Raw genomic sequence first — 20,333 nt, forward strand, 5'->3', positions numbered from 1 at the left:
TTTTTTAGTGGCTACAGTTCTGTGTCTTCGCATGAACAGCAAGAGAACGGTGAGAGATTGTTCTGAGCTTGGAAGCACTAAAAGAAGTCAGCCTGAGGACAAAGCTGCTAAGGATGGATACGAGTCGTTCCATTCCGATGGCTGCACCTTGCATAACCTGTAAGGCTCGGCCGCTGACTTACCCCTCAGGTGACCAGAAAATCCTGCGTCTCCGTCCTTTATGCATGTGGTTTGACTTTTCCCTAATGATTTTTTCAAAAGACCTGATTGTGATAATTGGGGCCCAGTAGTTGAAGGGAATTTTCACAATTGCTTATGTGTCTGTGGCATTTTGATAAGGGCAGTTTAAAATCAGGCAATCAGCATTTGGAGGATTCCTGCATTCCTATTAGAAGAAGAGCAGCCTCTTTTTCTGTCAAGGGTTCACCACCTGGAATTAGAATAGTTCACTGGTTGAGGGCGGTGGGGTAGATGGTTTAGTAGAAAAGATACCGAAGTTAAATGAGCTGCAGAATGGGAAGAAGGCTCTGTTTATCTCACTGTTCAGGGTGTTTTGTTTAGTGCTTTTACACGCCAAATTTCCTCGTAGGAAATACCACTCAGTAAATTCACATAATGTTCCAAGGTTTGGTGAGAAAGTAACAAAATACGAAGCAGCAGCAAAGACTCCAGCTTGTCATCGCCATTTGTGTTTAAGACAAATGGTGTTCCTTAATTACAGTGTTTTGGATAGACTTAAGCTAAAACGAAGTTTCAAGTGGGAACTAATTTGATAAGCTCTCTGTGCTTTGAAGGAGGTACAGCCAACGTCACATATATTTAGATTGATCTAGAATATCAGAAAGAATACCTGTATGCCAGGATCTGTAGACAGATATGGAAGTTGTAGTACACGTGGGGTTGGAAGAAGGCTGGTCTCTGGCCCGTTGATTCGTGTCTCCTCTCCGCGGCGGGCCCGTGGCTTCCTCCTGAGTGGGGGCAGTGCCCTCTGCTTCCCCAAGGCCTTCTTTGGAGTATTAATGTCATCTTGCACCAGGTCCTGTGCAAACACAAAACTATTTTGGATTTAAAATATATAGACAAGAAAGTCCAGATGGCTCTTGTGGCTTTTATCAGTAGCTAGAAAGAGAGCTGGGAGCAGATGGCATGAGGGTGAGGTAAAAGGCTACTTACCTTTTGCAAGCCATACTTTCAACAGACTAGAAAGTAGATTTGCTACGTATGACTTCTTTATAGAAACAACTGCATTTCATCTAATATAAGCCACTATTGATTGTAACTGCTCCATTGTTTTAACAGCCAGTGGTGAGGAAAAGAAATGCCAAGTCAAACGGTTAACTAATGTTTCCTTATCACTAAGGATTTATATTTTATTGAAAGAACTCTTCTATACTTATTTAAGCATATATTTTTTATTATTTATTACTACTGTACATATTCAAGAAAGAAAACATTAGCTTAATCAGTTGGATTGGGCTTTTCTGAAACTTGATCACCTTTGGAGCCCAACTCTACTGATTCACTTTTGACTCTGTCATCAACATCTGTGTTTTCCCACACATCAGCCTGTGCCCTCAGGAATCTTAATGTTGAATCATTTCTTAAAAGAATGTTTCAGTATTGTCTCTGGGATTTTCTTCCAAGCTGTTGACATACATTCTGCACATTTTGATGGTATCATCACATGGTTTATCTGTCAACAACTAGGACTCCTATTCCTTCTTCAGATGACCTACATATTGTTTATTGACCATTTGTGACCGTTAAAGGATTTCAGTTGTTCTGTCAACCCACCAGGAGGGACAGACAGGTCTGGGCAGGGGCAGGCAGTGATAATCACGTAAGAATTGCTACCTGGCTGGCAGTACTGCAAGACCATCCTGATTTCAGGTGTGTTGAAATGCACAAAATGTGTTCTGTTATCAATCACCTATGGCCTACATTGGCATCTATTATGACCACTAAAAATCTGGCTAGTCTATACGTGGTATGTTCTGTATTTCTGGCCACAGACATACCTGTCTTCTGGCAGACAGAATGGAGAGAAAGGATGAGTTTAGTGCACTGTTTGACATTCATATTTGATATTCAGGGGGTTATGGGAAAGATCATTTTAACGTTATTGAGTGACGAGGAACTTAAGGAGGCACGAGAGACTCTGAAAGTGGATGACAGGAAAAAAGTCTTATTTCCATTGATTTGCCTGGGAGATTTTTATAGTCTCTTCTCGTAGACCTGGAGTTATACTCAAAGCTATATAAACACATATATGAGCACCACTCTCCGCCCACCGTTTTCTCCACCCTGCTTGCTAGTCTCTTATTCATAAACAATTAGGTGCTTTGTGTGCCCCCAAATCTCAAATGTGTTGCCTCTGCACCTTCCCAAACCCCTTCATTGTCATTATTTTTGATTCCTAATCTTTTAAAGCTTTAATTGATACTTTTGTTTTCTGTCATCTCCTGATTTCCCTAAAATAAAGATGTCATATATTCTTAAATTCCAAATAATTAAAAATTATTTTGTTTTGGAATTGTTATTTATAATTTTGTGATGTCTCTTAAGGTAGTTGGAGGAGCTCTAAGACCTTATAAAATCTAGGTTAGATTCAGAGAGTCTGATATGGTTAATGCGTTAGAGTGGTATTAGGATTGCAATCCAAATCCTTCTCAGTGTTTGAAATTGGGGAACTATTTAGAGAGCAGCTGTCCTCTTTCTGTTGCTGCTGCCGATGCTGCTTCCTTGCGTCTAAAATTTTTATTAGTCTTGACTCTTTTAGTTGCAAATGACAGAAATCCAACTCAATCTGGCACGAGCAGAAAAGGGCCTTCATTAGCTCATTAAGAAGTCCTGGTGTGGTGGTGCATCAGATATGGCTGGATCCAGGGGCTGGCCGCTCTCAGCACTTGGTTTTGCCTTCTCCTGTGTTGGCTTTGGTCTCAGTGAAGCTCTTGGTGGCCTCTCCAGTTCCAGACTTATGTCTGCTAATTTGCTAATCTCAGAAGAAAGGTTCTTTTGCCCAGTATTTCTAATCAGAGTCCTGGCATGGAATCTCTTTGGTTTTTCTTAGTTTGTATATGTATCCCTGAAGCAGTTACTGTAGCCGAGAGGGTGGATTTTATTGCTTTGGCCTTTCCTGGGTTATTGCCTACCCTGGAATGACGTGGACTCAGAATGAGAATCTCCAAGGTGGAAATCAATGATCTGGGCGAAGAAGGAGGGTGTTGGGCTGGCTACACCAGTGGGTTCTCTTAACTGGCGCTCTGGGCGGCACCCCAGTGGTCTTCAGCACATGTAAGCCCTTTGGCTTATCTGAACAAGAAGGGAAAGTAAAAACTACAGCAGTGAACCTGGAACTAGATCTCTAACCTCCGCTCTGACTCTGTCAGGCTTGTAGGGCAACATAACTTCCCCACTTCACAACTATGTCAGTCACATCTGAAGGGCAAGAAGCAGAGGGAGGCGGAGGGTCGAGGTTGGAAGAGTCAGGAGTCCCAGATGCCACTTTCAGTTCTGAGGACAGAAGCCAGCTCTACTTTTCTGCTGGATTGTAAGCTCCCAGAGAGCAGCAACTGTGCTGGATCTTGCTTTTTAAACATTTTGTCTCTTTATTATTTTTTTCCTTAGTCTCTTCTCCTGGGTCTCCTTTTACATGTATGTTGGTGACTCTTGCAGCTGCATAGCACAGGGAGATCAGCTCGGTGCTTTGTGACCACCTAGAGGGGTGGGATAGGGAGGGTGGGAGGGAGACACAAGAGGGAGGAGATATGGGGATATATGTGTACGTAGAGCTGATTCACTTTGTTATACAGCAGAAACTAACACACCATTGTAAAGCAATTTTACTCTAATAATGATGTTAAAAAAATCATCCTTTATGTCTCTTCTCTTTCATAATTTTTAGCAATTGCTTTCCTATTTTGGATGTTTGTTTCAGCTCTGGATTTGTCTTCTAGTTTTCACTTCTAAAAAGTATGCTTACTTAACATATCCACAGAGGTTTTCATACCATATTATGTATTTCATTTCTAGATTTTCTATTTTGTTTTCATATCTTTGTTTTTTTTACTTGAACAGAGTTCTGTTCTTGTCTTAGAGAGTCTATTTTCATTTATTTCTTCAAGAGTTTACACATTCTTATTTTTATGTCCTTCTAGGCTTTTCCTGTTATGAAGACTTCTGGGGTGTTCATCTTTTTTGTTTTGTTCTGTTCGGCACTCTTGTGTACCTTCACGGTTTTCCTCGTGTGTTCTGTAGTTTTAGTCTGTGAGCTCATCTCCAGGGAGAGTTTCATGTGAGTTCCGAGAGTGGCCTGGGTGGTCAGGATGTTGCTGTGGGGCGGTTTTGCTGTCACTGATTTGAGCTCTTTGCATTGCTGGGTTTGGGGGCAGTGGAGCCCCAGACCTACTACAGATTTGGGTTTCTGACTTCTCAGTGGTGACTTTTCCACCAGTGTTTTAGTGAAAGTGGCCTTCTTCTGTGCTGCTACCTAAGCCAGTGAGTGAAGGCCTATTAATCCTTAATCCAAGATAGGACAACATTTTCCTGGCTCTTGGCTCTGTAGACAGAGACAATTTCTTGCTCAAAACCATGCCTGCAGCTTATGGTTTCAGTTCCTATCCCCAGGTGGGAATGAAAAGCAAAGCCCTAGTATGTATATATGATTTAGTTTCCTCAGTTTTATCTTTGTTTCTGGCATCCGCAGATTTCCTTTTTTTTAATAATTTAGTGCTCAGCTGTGTAATATAAATATATTTCTGCAAATAATGTATTTTCATGTCATTTTAATGTGGCATGTCATTTTAGGCAGCAGTACCAGTTGTCATGATGCAAATGCCAATGTATTAAAGCTGCTCCTGGAAGGAGAATTATTTGAATGTGCTTAGTGGTGTGGTATTAGGAATTTGGTTTGGGCAAGGCTCCAGACTGGCATTTGTTGGAAAATCTGTTCATTATAATGAGTGTAGCCTGTTCTCCTTGATGAGATACGAAGTGGTCTGTTGTGTAAATCTTGGATTCTCGTTCTGGCTCTGCTGTCAGCCAGCCATGTGAGCTTAGCCGAGTAATTTTGCACACTCTCCCATTATTTCACGATCAAAAATATATGTTGATGTTACTCCTTCACATTAAACACACGCATTGCCTCCATGCTGTACCGGCGTCCACAACAACCTGTTTTTGGAAATGGAGCCATTAGTTAGGGTGTACACTTTTGGAGTTAGACAAATTCTAGCTTTGCACTGACTGGCTGTGTCACCTGGGGCTTATTAACTCTGAAAGGATTGTTGAGAGCCTGCCACCCCATGCTTGGTGCATAGGAGTGGCTAACTTAATAACTAAGTGGTTGCAGGGATGATGATATTTGTGGTTTGTTATGTGTCCCAGATGTTCTGTGAGGCTCTGAGCAAATGGCTGATCTTGAGGGAGTGTATAACTTTGTTACTTGATCGTATTCACGGGCAAGTGAAACCCTTACAGAAGCAGATATGAGAATGTGGAGAATTCCTCCTATAAAACTACTGCTGAATGTTGAATTTTTATTGTAAATATTTCAAATATGCTGTGAAGTGTAGAGACTAAGAAAATGAACAGCTCTAGGCTGGCCATCCGGATTTCATAATCACAATATTTTGCCCTATTTGCTTCCATTTTCTGAAAGAAATGAAAGCATTGTGATTACAGCTGAAGCCTCCTGTCCCCAGACCTGTTTATTTCCACCCGTCCTGAGATGTAGCTACGATGCTGTAGTTTGTGTTATCCTCAGTCATGTGTTTATATCTTGCCTAGATGTTGATGCTCTGTCAGCAGTCATTACGTACATGCTCTGTGGTACCCTGCAACTTCATCTTTTTGTCCAAATGTGTTTTTGAGATTTATCTATGATGGAATATATATTACTCCAGCTCATTTGTGTTAAATGCTGTATTGTATTCCAATTTTGAATATATTACAATTTATTTATCCATTTCCTATTGATAGGTATTTGGGGTATTACCAGTTTTTTCTTACTACAAATGGTGCCACAGTAAACTGTTCCTTTGCACATGTGCTAGTGTTTCTGTACCTCTAGGAACAGCTGAACCTAACTGGTAGCTGTACCAGGTTACAGTTGAGCGACATGTGACGGTTGCTGCCAATTCCCGCTGTCAGTTGGTAAGACTGACCTTTGCCAGTCGCATTCATGGGTGCGAGAGGATGTTTATTTTTAATATGCATTTCCTTGTTTCTGTTTGATCCTGCCCTAGATGTTAAATCTCTGAGCCCTGGATATTCTTCCAGAAAATACCTTTTTGCTTAAGAGACCGAGACTCAGTTTCCCCTCCGTGTGATTTGCATCCCCATCTTCTGTCCCTGCTCAGACTTGACTCAATGGCGGAAAGAAGCTGGGTTCAGCTCTGCCCTGTGCCCGTCGAGGACCGTGGAGGAGGCTGACGCCTGCCTCGGCCACGGCCTCCTCCTTCCTCCAGAGCCGCGTGGGCGGAGGCTGGGCAGAGCATCGCGGGCTCCCGGCCCACCTGCCTCTCGCTAACTGCACATTGTACGTGCTCAGAAAGGGTCTAGGGAGAGTTTTTTTCCCCAAATGTAAGAGGAAAGCAGCGAGTCTTGCTGAGAAAAGGGATTTAAGACACAGGAAAAAAACCAGACTGGTTAAAAGAGAATACTGTGTCCATTCTTCCTACTCAGCTTTTCTCTTCTTATATTGGATCACTAAAGTACACCATTTCAAATGAGTAAAGAAATATCCTTAACATTTTATAGGTACAAAACAACAACTTTTATAACTTTTGAAACATAACAGAAAAAAGATACACGAAGCCAACATCCAACTTAATGAGAACGTTATAATACTCTTTGTTTTCCTGTCTAACTGCTGTGCTGAATTTTATGTTTATCATTTCTTTGCTTCTTCAAAATAATTTCCCACTTAAGACTATATCTCTAAGGCACATATTGAGTGCTTCTGCATAGTTTTCTGTTTTAAAAATGTAAACAGGCTTCTGGTTTCCTTTGTTCACTCAACATCATTGCTTATATTTTTGTTCTTATAAATGTAGTTGCTGTTGGTTAAGTTTCACCATGCAGTGTTATATTGTGTGACTATAACACCAGTTAGTTTTTCACATTCTTGTAGGTAGGTAGTTGGATTGTTTCCATCACCACTCCCCTTCCCCTGGCCCATTAATATGAACTTGTCTCCTAATGGAGCGTAGCTGCTGGAGTCCTGGGCCATGGGATTTGCTGGAACATCATCAGCTCTCCAGTTTATGCCGACTTGTATTGTTTTCCACCAGTTACCCTTGGGTGGCAGAGTGTGAGTGTTCCCAGCGCTCTGCAGCCTTGCCAGCATCTGGTGTTGCCCGAGTTCTTGAATGGCCACGACATGGTTATCTCCTTGTGGTTTTAGTCTTTATTTCCCTGATCACTGACAAGGTTGAACAACTTTCCATAAATTTCTGTGTGAAATACTTATTCATAGTTTTGCCCTTTTTTCCCCTGCATGGATTATTATATCTGTCTGCTGTTGCTACCAAAAATACTGCCTCACAAACCTCCCCAAACTCAACATCTGAAAACAATACATACTTATTTGCACAGTAATAGATCTTTAGGTGTTTTGTGATTGGGCTGATCTAGGCTGGGCTTGCCTGGGTGGTTTATAATAGGCTCCAGGCTCGGTGTGCTGGGCCGGGCTGCAGGCTGTGAGTCGGGCTCAGGTGTGCTCTACCCGTGTTCATTCTGGGGCCCGCGCTGAGGGAGCAGAGGGTAACTGGGGCACGCTGTTTTGACGGCGGATGTTGTACTGCAGTGAGGTCAGGACAGATTGCACAAGCACATTTTAAGCCTCAGCTCATAGTGCATCTGCCAGTCGCCAAAGCAAGTCATAGACCAAGCCCAAGGCAAGTGCATTTGCTCCAAATGGAGCCATGGCGAGAGTGAGGATGTCTCACTGTGTTACAGGAGAGTCGAGAATTGAGACTGAGAAAAGTGAAGGAATGGACAAAGATATTTCATGTAAATGGTAAGCAGAACAGAGCAGGGGTAGCTATACTTACATCAGACAGAATAGACTCTCAGTCAAAAAGTGCCATGAGACAGAGAACATTATGTAATGATAGAAGGATCAATCCACCAGCAAGATATAACAATTGCAAATGCACCTGTAGCTAACTTCAGAGCACCTAAATGTGTAAAGCAAACATTAGCAGAACTGAAGGGAGACAGGCAACAATCACAGGCACAGTAGGAGACTTCAGAACCCCACTTTCAGTAATGGACGGAAGACCTGAGAGAAGGTCAGTACGGATACAGAGGCCTTGAACGACACTGTGGACCAAATGAACCCAACAGACAGATACAGAACCTTGTACCAGACAGCAGCAGAATATGGGTTCTTCGCAAGTGTGTATGGAACCTTCTCCGGGATAGGTCATCGCTTAGTTCACAAAACAAGTCTTAACAAATTTATAATGACTGAAATCACACCAAGTATCTACTAGTCACAGTGGAGTGAAAGCAGAGATCAGCAGCAGGAGGAAAATTCACAAATATGTGGAAATTGAATAACATACTCTTGAACGACCCTTGGCTCAAAGGAGAAATCTAAAAGGAAATTGGAAGATACTTTGAGACAAATGAAAGTGAGAACACAACATACCATAACTTAGAGGATACATCAAAAGCAGTACTAAGATGGAATTTATTGTGATGAATGCCTACATTAGAAAAGAAGAAAGATCTCAAAGAAACTAACTTTCATCCTAAAGGAGGTAGAAAAAGAAGAACAAACTAAGCCCAAAGTTAGCAGAGGGAAGAAAATAGCAAAGATTAGGGCAGAAATAAATAAGACAGAAAATAGAAAAAGAAAAAAACTCTAAGAGTTGATTTTTTGAAAAGATAAACGATATATTGACAAATCCTTAGCTAAACTAATTAACAAAGAGGAATCTCAAAATCAGAAATGAAAGAGGATACATTACAATGGATACCACAGAAATAAGGATCATAAGAGATTACAATGAACAATTATATGCCAAGACACTGGATAACCTAGGTAAATGATAAATTCCTAGAAACATACAACCTACCAAGACTAAATCATGAAGAAATAGAGAGTCTGAACAGATCCGTAGCTACTGTGGAGATTGAATCTGTAATAATAATAATAATAATAATAATAATAATAATAAACTCCCGGTAAAGAAAAGCCCAGGACCAGATAGGTGGCTTCATTGGTGAATTCTGCGAAACATTTAAATAAGAATTAATGCCATTCTTTCTTAGACTTCTCCAAAAAATTGAAGAGAAGAGAATGCTTCCTTTCCCATCTGGATGCCTTTTATTTCTTTTTCTTGCCTAATTGCCCTGATGTAGAACCTCCAGAAGATTGTTAAACAGAAATGGTGAGAGCAGACATCTTGGTCTTGTCCATGGTCTTAGCAGGGAAGCTTTTGGTCTTTCAGCAACAAGTATGATGTTAATTACAGGTGTTTCATAAATGCTGTTTATCAGGTTTAGGAAGTGCCTTCTGTTCCTGTTTTTTTGAATGTTATTTTTTCAGTCATTAAAGGGTATTGCTTTTGTCAAAAGCTTTTTCTGTGTTAATGATGTTACTGTGTGGTTTTGTCCTCCATTCTCTCACTATGGTTATACTACATTAATTAATTTTCTAATGTTAAGCTGGCTTTGCATTCCTGGTCATGTTGGTTAATACTTTTATATGTTGCTGGAGTCAGTTTGCTAGTATTTTGTTGAAGCTTTTGAATATATATTCATAAGGGATATTGGTCTGTAGTTTTCACTTCTTGTGATACCCTTGTCTGGTTTTGGAATCAAGATAATAGTGGTCTCATAGAATGAATCTGAAGTATTCCTTCCTATTCTCTTTATTTTGGAAGAGTCTGTGAAGAATAGGTATTAATTCTCTGAATATTTGGTGTAAGTCATGTGAGCCTGGGCTTTTTCAGATTTTCTATTTCTTCTTGAGTCAGTTTCAGTAATTTGTGTATTTTTAGGAATTTCACCTTAAGTTACTAATTCGTTGGCATACAGTTTTCATAGTGTTCCCTTATAATCATTTTGATTTCTGTAAGATCAGTACTGATATAACCTCTCTCATTCTGGTTTTAGTAATTTGAATCTGCTCTTTTTTTTTTCCTCCTGGTCTGTCGAGCTAAAAGTATGCCAGGCTTGTTTATCTTATTGACTACACTTTACATTTCCAAGATTCTTTAGCTTTTTCATATACAACTCTTTTTTTACTTACCTGTATTATTGCTCATAATTTCTTGTTCATTTTTAAAAATAAATTTATTTATTTATTTTTGGCTGCGTTGGGTCTTCGTTGCTGCACACAGGCTTTTCTCTGGTTGCGGCGAGTGGGGGCTACTCTTCATTGCGTTGTGCGGGCTTCTCATTGCGGTGGCTTCTCTTGTTGCGGAGCACGGGCTCTAGGTACATGGGCTTCAGTAGCTGTGGCTCGCGGGCTCAGTAGTTGTGGCTTGCGGCCTCTAGAGCGCAGGCTCAGTAGTTGTCGCGCACGGGCTTAGTTGCTCCACGGCATGTGGGATCTTCCCGGACCAGGGATCGAACCTATGTCTCCTGCACTGGCAGGCAGATTCTTAACCACTGAGCCACCAGGGAAGCCCTTCTTGTTCATTTTTAAAGTTTTTCCTCTGTATATCTTTTTGAGCATCTTAAGCTTATTTATTTAAAAATATTCACCAGTATTTTCTATTATATAAATTTCATCAGGACTGAATTCTTCTCCCCAGTGGCTGATTTTATTGACTGTCCTTCTTAGCATTTGATTTCTTTATGTATTTGTGCATTGAATTTTGATTTGCAGGCACACTGTGGGTGGGAGGACTTTGTTTTCTCACTGATATGGGCCTCCTGTCCCCTGACTTTTTGGCTGTGAGTGTGCCTTAGCCTGGTTCCCTGGAGCCCACTTCCTGGTTGGGACTAGCGTTTGCTCTTCCTGCATCTGAGACCCAGAACATTTGTGTCAGAAGCTCTGTTTGCTCCCGCACGAGACCGGCAGAGCCTCCTGTTGCCTCTTGGCTTCAAGGACAAGCCTGGTTCCAGCACCTTCACCTGTTGACCCTGTCGGTTCCCTCTCCCTCAGGGGGCTGGACTTCTGGCCTGTCTGTTCTCTCTTGCTCTGGAGCCCTGAGCCCAGGAGACTTAGGCCTTAGCCTTGCTGGCCACTTAGTTTCTCATTTGCTGCTGGTTTACAGAGAAGGTTAACTGGTGTGTATTTTAATGGCTTTGTTCTTTGTTTGGAGCCAAGAGATATCTCAAAGCAAGGATGTACAATTCCATCTTGGCAGGAAGTTCTCAAGAGGGAATTTTTAGAAACTTAGCCTGGTTCAAGTATGGAGACCTCAGTATGGAAGAAACTTCTTAACAGATACTGTCTTATAAACAGGTAAAGTGTGTGTGTATATTAGCCGCCAGGTACTTTTGAATGGAGTGTAAATTGTTAGATATTGTTCTAGGAAGAATTCAGACAGGTAGACCTTAAAATAGACTTACCAGACTTATTACTGTGCTAATGTTCTCTGGGACCTTTATCTTTGGTACTGCTGCTGTAATTGTGTGTGTGTGTGGGTGGGAGAGAGACACACACACACAGACAGACATGCAAGGAAAGGGAATGTGTTTTTCATTATCTGATTTTGTTATAGCTGCACTGGTGACAGAAAGAATTCAAATTTGAAGATACATCTAGTAAAGTATCTGTTTATAATATTTTGCATTCGGGTAACCCTGTGTGATAACCCTTTGGACCCTGAATCTTGGGACGTCTCGTGCTGTGATCATAAGGCATTGTGCAGGACAAATGAGTGCACAATTAATACACCATTACTGTTAATCCATGAAGATTGCAACATAGATAATAAAGGTAAATTTTTTTTTAAATTATGGGAGTAGGTGGCTGCCCTGATGTAAGTAAAGAGACAATACAAGTCAACTGTGGACACAAGCTCTGTGAGGAACTTTCATATCCATTTCTTACTTAGATCCTCGTAGCAGCAGGAGCTTGGCTGGTGCACCTGAGTGGTTACGGCTCAGAGCACTAAGTTTACACAACAGTTGTAAACGTGCAGCGTAGTCTGGTGATGAAATGAGTGGCTCTAGGATTGTACTGGGTACTTGTTTGTCGTGCAGCCGTGGGCAGTGTTTCCTCATCTGTGAAATGGAGGTGATGATGGTTTTTAAAAATGTTGCAGTCATAAGAATTAATGAATAAGAATGAACTGAAAGTCTACCTGTAGAGGAGCTCCGGCCGTGCCTGGTGTATGTGGGTGCTCAGGTCACGTTAGCTGTTACTGTCAATACAGTCAAAGGGGAGCAGCAATTCATGCACAAGCTGTCGCAGTGCATTCAGTTGTAATTACTTAATTTATTCAAACACCCACTACTATGCGTTATTGGCATTGAGTATCAACTGGGTAAACACATGTTAGCCTGGTTACATCTTTGGAATGGTGGGAAATCAGTGCAGTCATTGGATATTTGTATGGGATATTTTGGTGCTAAATTCACTTTAAATTCTATGCAGCGTCCTGGAAGCAGCTGAAATGTTACCCCATAGTATGTTTTCTGATCTGTGTTGGATCTTCTCTCCCTCTGGGAGCACCATGTGAATTGCCCGTTCGTAATTCTTTAAAGGCATGCATTATATTTCTTGTTAATTTATGTGTGTTTCTTATCCATACAGTGACCATACGATTTCCTGTTTAATTGGGAACGTTTTGGGGAGTGAAAGGCAGTGCTGTTAATAGTTCTGCCAGAATGGGAGGCATGAGTCAGAACTATGCTGGGTTATCCAGGGCACATGGCTACTGTGCTTCTCTTCCCCTCTACAATGTCTGAAGGATCTTCCTTAGATTCTGCAAAGTACCTGTGACTGTCCTGATGATAGTAGGTGATCAATTACCAAATAGCAACTGGACATAGGCAGACTGTGCATTATTTTTGTCGTTTGTAGACTCCTTTAATTTGAAGTATTAAAACCGTGTGCCTTCTAAATAAAAATCTAATTTGTCTGCTTAATTAGGAGGTCAGTAAGACAGGTGTTTGGCCATGTGCAGACAGAAAATTCTATGAACCATGAGGGAAATCGAAATGAGTAAGAGGATTAATTTGAAAAATCCGTGCACTATTTCCACATTCTTCATAGAAATACAAATCAGTTCTCTATACTCATCTGTCTTTTTGTTTAAATATAAAATACTATTTAGAAGTTTCCTTAATTAAAACCACTTAAAATAACCTTGTCTGTTGCAGCCAGTGCTTGGGTGCTGTCGCAGTGCCAGAGTGCACTGGGGCACTGCTCTGCCCAGCCGCTGTCTCTGTTCACCTTCGCTTCTTCCAGACGGTATGCTTCCTTACTGTGTTTTAGAGTCTGACATTATTCTTCCTTGGCTCTAAAGTTTTTTTATTTCTTCAAATCTCAGCAAGGAGGCATGCGGCTGCTGTGACATTTGGGGCCCCCCTGGGGGTAGGCCACGTATCATGGGAAATCAGAGTAATCCGTATATTTTGATACTGTGCCAAGGACTCAGGTTCAGTTTATGTCAGGCGTTCTGTTCGGTTGCTTAGAATACATCCTGTGAACTGACAGTGAAGGGACCACCTCAGACCTCCCTCCCTCCCTGTCTGTCTGTGTGTCAGCAACTCCCACCTGTCTGTCTGTCTGTCGATCCATCCATTATCTCTCATCTATCTACATATCATTCATCTCCTTTGTATTGTATTTGATGGAATTTGTATTTGATTCCTTTTTTTTTTGCCTGGCAGCAAAATCTTATATGGGCTGTTAGGTGCCTTTTATATTTTGCTTTATTATTTCTAAGTGTAAAGGGAATTTAATTATTACTAAATTGTATTTTGAAACTTCTCCTCAGCATAAACATTTTCCATTTCCCCCCCAATACATGATAATATAAATTCAGGATTTCTTGCTTTTTTAAACCAATCAGAGTTACTGAGACAATTACCAGGTATTAGCAAGATGGATCACTTTGACCGTTAGGAGAAAATCCTCAGTAGCCAGACGATTTCAGTTTGACGAGCCATGGGGTATTATTAGTCATGCGCAAGCCAGCCTTGGCCGTACTTGTCTTGTGCAGGAATACTTTGCTACAGGCATCAAGTCTAAAACTGTTCATTTGCATAGACGTTCGGAGTATTACCCGGAGCTAGGCATGATAAATTGTATTTACATCCTACAAAATGAATGCAGTGTTATTGAATTTAGCAGGAAAATGCCTGTCTTAAGGATATGAGTATTATCTGACTAAAAGCAAACGGATATGCGGAAGTGTTTTTTGTTTGTTTGTGGGTTTTTTTTTTTTTTTTTGGTATACGGAGGAGAAAGAGAAGGGAGTTACAGAGTTTGAGAACATGCTTGCTCCAGTCATACAGCATTCTAACAGGGGTATCATATGGGTCGAGAACTAATATCCACTGGACTCAAGGCTTCTCTGTGATTCAGAGATGTGCGTATGCAGTTCAGGGCATGTTGAGAGTCTGCTGGGAGGTGGCACCGTGGAGAGTGGAAAGTAGAGATCAGGCATCCACAGACCTGGTCATCAGGATGCTTACAGCCTCAAAAGGGGAGACACATCTGAAAATGAAAAGCATGACATGTTAAGTGTTGAATACTGTGGCAGAGGCAAGGACAGGTATGCCGCATGTGAGGAGAGATGCACCTGGTCCGTCGGAGGCAGGAGGTGAGCGAGGAAGGCTTTTCTCAGGGATGGGAAGTCTTTTCAGTGGAGTCGTGCAGCATGAGTAAGAGTTAGAGAGGTGGACAAAGGAGGGGCGGTTCTGAGGTTGAGGGACCAGCAAAAGTGTGGGGCTGCGAAGCCACGGGCACATCATGCTCCAGCGGACGTTGCGGGGCACGAGACCGGAGGGGGTCAGAGTTAGGAGTGGAGGGGGAAGATGGATTCCAGACACGCTGAGTAGATTAAACACCCACCAAACCTGGTGAGAGTGTGGGCTGGGATGGAAAGGATGAAGCGATGGCAACAGCTCCTCCATCTCTGGCAATGTCAGGGCTACCATTAGCCCAAAAGGGGTGTCTTTTTTTGAATTAGAAAAAGGTACATTTTCTTCCTGGCGGATGGAAAGCCTGTGGCAGGAGGAATGGCGTGTGTGCAGAGCCCAGGGTGGGTTTCAGCTTCCAATGGCCCCTTGGCTCGGTGCTCTTGTGCAGTGCACAGTCTGAGCAACTGTAAGGGGTGGACGGGGCCACTTGCATCAAGAGTGCAAATATGGAGAGCGAGTGGAACTGGGCAGCCGTGAGAGGGGCAGTGACACGCTCAGTAGTGAATGTGCTCAGTTTGCAGTTTTTAGGGTCACTGTTCAAGGGGACATATCACGTAAGAAGTTGGATATATGATTCTAAAACACTGGGGAGTACAGGTGATTTGAGTCCTTTGAACTTTTAAAAACTTACAGGTAAATTGTAGTTAAAATTATTCAAAGGGAATGACCTTCTGAATTATAGCTCCAGTGGGACTTATATAATACTAGTGGTTGGTTCTCGAGACAGTGTGTTTAATCGCTCTATCAAAAAAACGAATTCCAAGCAACTTATTAAAGAACGCCTACTACTTACTAAGGTACCAAAGGATGGTCATGATAAATTGGATTGGTGAAAAGTTTTCTTCTCTGTTGCAGATTGCCCTGCTATGCCTTGTGTGACTAGGACCTCATACCTAGAACACCTCTGCCTTGACACTTGTGGAGACTCAGACCATGTGAGTACAGAAGCTGTATAGGAAAATTGCAGCGAGTCCTAACTGGTTAGTTCAGCTAAGCAAAACCAAAATTTCGTGAGAGGGAGGACCAAAGGAATAATATCTATTTTTTGTGACATGTCTTCTAGATGAGGTGGAAAACTTATCTCTTTTCCCCATCAATTTAGTAGTGTACTAGGGGCTATAAAATCAACAGTGAAATTCTTGTGTCAGCTCATTTATCAGGGTATTTATGGCAACCAATTATAAGAGGTATAATTGAAAGCATGGTTATTTTTGTTTGTTTGTTTTTGTCATTCTAAAGGAGAAAAAACCCCGTCACTCTTTCTGTGGCACTCTTTTGCAGAAAAACACTGCTAAGGAGTGGTAAGCTGGCAATGAAACAGCCCAACAGGAAGAGGAAGCTCAGTATGGATTCCAAGGAGCGTTTGAATCAGGATGGATGCTTGGTAAGTTGTCAGTTCCTGGACCCTTCCTGTAGTTTGTGCTCATTGTGGGAATTCGCAGTGTAATTGTACCTCTGCTACAGTGACAGCAGAGGTGTTTTTTTCAGTCACTCGAAACCTGTTGCTTCTGGTTGAGTTTTATGTAGCGTGGTATAGAATATATGTGTCATTGACTCTGGTACATTTTAGAAGGTAATCTTGGGAATTCCCTGGCGGTCCAGTGGTTAGGACTTGGTGCTTTCACTGCCGAGGGCCCGGGTTCAATCCCTGGCCGGGGAACTAAGATCCCATAAGTCACGCCGTGCAGCCGAAAAAAATGATAATCTTCATATTAAAGGTGAAAGGAGGCCTTTTCTTTTAAAAAGATGGAGGTAATCGATGATTATCAAGTAAGGGACAGAGTTTGTGAACTAACTGTAGGGGCTGTGTTTGTCAGGGCTCTCCAGAGGATCAGAACCAATAAGAGTAGTTGACAGCCCTGTCACAATCTCTGTCCCTACTTGATAATGACGAATTATATGTATATTTGTAGAAAGAGACGTATTTTAAGGAATTTTTAAAGATAAATTTATTTATTTTGATTTATTTATTATTTTTGGTCATGTTGGGTCTTTGTTGCTGCGCGCGGGCTTTCTCTAGCTGCGGCGACCAGGGGCCACTCCTTGTTGCGGTGCGTGGGCTTCTCATTGCGGTGGCTTCACTTGTTGCAGAGCACGGGCTCTAGAGCACACGGGCTTCAGTAGATGTGGCGCGTGGGCTCAGTAGTTGTGGCTCACAGGCTTGTTGCTCTGCGGCATGTGGGATCCCCCAGGACCAGGGCTCGAACCGTGTCCCCTCTACTGGCAGGTGGACTCTCAACCACTGTGCCACCAGGGAAGCCTGCTTTTAAGGAATTGACTCATGCAGTGATGGGGACTGACTAGTGGCAGTCTGGAGACCCGGAAAAGAGTTGATGTTACAGTCTTGAGTCCAAAGGCCATGTGGAGGCAGATTCCCTGTTCTTCAGGGGAAGGTCAGTCTTTTTTCTTGTAGGGCCTTCAGCTGATTGGATGAGGCCCACCTCACCATGGAGTGTAACCTGCTTTTCTCAGATTCTACTGTTTAAATGTTAATTACATCTGAAAAATATGTCACAGTAACATCTTGACAACTAGAGGGCATACACTGCATCATGCCTCTAGTTCCCTGTGCTGTTTCCTTATGACAACTTCTTGTACTCCTACAAATGTCAGGGTGGGCAGAAGTGACCAGGAGACCTCCTCCGTGGTGATGGTTTTGGGGATGGTAGGCCATTAGAGCATTCTCAGGGGCCAGGGGCTCTCGTCATTTATTTGGGTGTGGGTTTTCGTGTCTTCATGTGGGTTGTAGTTGTGCATTTACACATTATGCAGTGGTGAAGTGACACAGTGTCATACTTACATTCTTTGGTTTGATGCCAGGTTGGTGTGACTCCATGACCTCCAGGCATTAAATGAGAAGTGTCCAGCAATGATCTGGTCTGAGGTTGGTTTTAAGATGTTACATATAGGCCCGCATCAAGCTAGAGAGCTGTTTCCTCAGCCTCAGCGCCACTGGGAAGGGGAGTGGTTAACGTGGGGGCTGAGGTCCTGTTCCCCTTGAGGTCCAGACGGGACCGGTACCGTGAGCGCCGAGTGGTCTAAGTGTATCCCAGAGAACTAGCTGTCTACGAGGTTGCTTGGATCAGACTTGGGAAGGCCTGCACCTGTCTTGAGTTATGTGAGGATGCTGTTCTCAGCATTTTAGGTTTGCTGTGTCATGTCTTCTGAGGAGAATAGGGTACTTGATGTGTTTAAAGTTACTCTTGGACAGTGGTTCTCCTGCTGTGGTGTCTGGACCAGCAGTGCCAGCATTGCCTGGGAGTTTGTTAGAAATGCGGCTTCTTTGGTCCCACTGTAGACCTGCTGACCAGATGCTCTGGGGGTGGGGTTCCGTGGTCTGTATTCTACCAAGCCCTCCAGGCAGTTCTGATACACGGCCATATTTGAGAAGCATTGTCCCAGGGAAAAAGTTGGACACATCTTACCTGCTAATAGTGCTAGAGCTAATCAATACAGTCTGCTGCATATTTTAAAAATATTTTAGTGTAAAATTTGAGACCACTTCTCCAATCTAAATATATTTTCTACTTTTTCTCAGTATCATTTCCCTTTAAGCTGCTAAAATTGTTACTGCCCCGTCTTAGTTCTTGTTACCTTGCCCTTCAACGTGAATATTCAACCTGCTATCTCAACTGTAGTGGCACAAGTCCCAGTTTTCTCCTAAAGCCCAACTTTGTTTCCAATTTAGTGCTGATGCTTTTACCATTATTTCCATCCCGCACTGGGGTTTTCAGTTTTGTGAACCCCAGGGGTGCTCAGCACTTACTACTCAGGTGCTGTTTGAGCTTGGCGCCTTGCGTAGCTGGATTTCCGAAAATATCTGTTGAATGATGTTCCTGGTGTTTAATAACATCTCCATGCAAATGGACTTCTTTGATCAATAGTAAGAAAATGATATTTCCGAGGGCCACATTACTCATCTGAGGTCTGAGGTGTTTAGAACATAAAATTATTTTAAAGGATATTCACAGAAGATCAGGGGAAAGATGTGCATTGGGGGTGAATTCCACGTTGCCATGTCCATTTGGGGCTCATGGCCAGTGTCCATTTTCATTCGTTAAGTTGAATGGTTTAATTCACAAAGCAGGGTCACATCTGTGGCTGCATTCACCGTGGAGGGAAAGGGGTTCAGTCACTGAAATCATGTTTGAATTTTGCTTGAAATATCAATACCATCCTTTACTTTCTATGTTACCCTTCTTGTTTTAAAGTGACATTTCCAGCCAGCCAAGCAAAATAGCATTGGCAGGTTAAGAACATAAAACATCAAACGAATGACAGTTGGGTGCTTTCTAAACATCTGCTTTTGAGACAGTAATGTCAGGAGATGTGATAATTTTTGGATGCTGATATTAATATCTGTCAATGAATGTCTTCCTAGACTAATATTTCCATGTAGAATTTCAAAATATTTATTTATATTTTTCAGTACGCAGACACATGGTTAAAAAAGACCACATAAGACAGACAGGTATTGAAATAAGAAGTAAATTCTTTACTGAGTAAATTCTCCCCACACCTGCTAAACTACCCCAGTCTTTTCATAAAGGTGTGACCACTGTTTACACTTTCTTGTGTATCTATATAGGTATCAACAAACAAAACAAAAAAACAAAAAGGAAAGCTAAGAAACCCAAATCCTTTATGCATGTACACGTATATACATAATACATACATATACTTAGCCCAGATGGGCTTACACTCTGGCTATCGTTCTGTACTTCGCATTTTTGCACTTAAGCATGTATATCTTGGAGATACAAATCTTCTCATTGTTTTCAGTGGCGCATAGTATTCCACTCTGTGAATGTACCATGACTTATTGAAACAGTGCCCTGCTGTAAACATTTAGGTGATTTTTATTTTTTGTCTTTACACACCAAGTTACATCCAGTGTTCTTATTCATATATCTTGGTATACTTTTGCAATGACTCACAGGCAAAATCTCACCAGTAGAATCTTGTCCTAAAAAGTTCGTGCCTATAAACTTTTGATTCGCCTTTCACGTCGTCCTGCAAAGAGGGCGTCCCAGGTTACACTCTGACACCACCCGTGACGGTGCCTCCGCTCCTTAGGCTTCATCTCACGTCTTACGTCCCGTGTGCTCAGTTCTGCCGTGTGGATGACTTGCCTGCTGGTCTGGCAGGTGGTGCTGCCGCAGACTTGAAGAGAGGGCTTCCACTGCCCCTTGGACTCCTTCTCACATCATGCTTTTCACAACACCCCACACAGAGATGAGTGTCACGCGGGTGCCTTGGTAGCCTTGGCCACCCCCCACCCCTAGGACTGCTGGCAAAGTGTGGCCACATGGTAACTGGGGAAGCGAAGCATTGTTTTCAGAGTGGTTTCATGGATGTTTGGTGTGTACGTGGGTGTCCTGGGGATAAAACCCCAAACCATATGTAGGCTGTACAGTTTCAAATTCCCTTCATAAAAATGCAAGTTTCTCAAACGAAAAAAGGAGATTTTGTTTGACTATACAAGAATAAAG

At 42.2% G+C, this 20,333-nt stretch overlaps 1 protein-coding gene across 1 annotated transcript in view; it reads left to right on the forward strand.

The window, feature by feature from the left end:
- Positions 1-20,333, forward strand: part of L3MBTL4 (L3MBTL histone methyl-lysine binding protein 4) — a 350,477-nt gene that overhangs the window by 30,319 nt on the left and 299,825 nt on the right. The window contains exons 2-3 of the mRNA XM_033837582.2: positions 15,697-15,776; positions 16,123-16,225. Coding sequence (XP_033693473.1) covers positions 16,154-16,225 — 72 coding nt within the window. The 5' untranslated portion in view covers positions 15,697-15,776; positions 16,123-16,153. The remainder of the gene's footprint in view (positions 1-15,696; positions 15,777-16,122; positions 16,226-20,333) is intronic.

The sequence above is a fragment of the Tursiops truncatus genome, chromosome 13 (assembly GCF_011762595.2).
Source record: "Tursiops truncatus isolate mTurTru1 chromosome 13, mTurTru1.mat.Y, whole genome shotgun sequence".
Lineage (NCBI taxonomy): Eukaryota > Metazoa > Chordata > Mammalia > Artiodactyla > Delphinidae > Tursiops > Tursiops truncatus.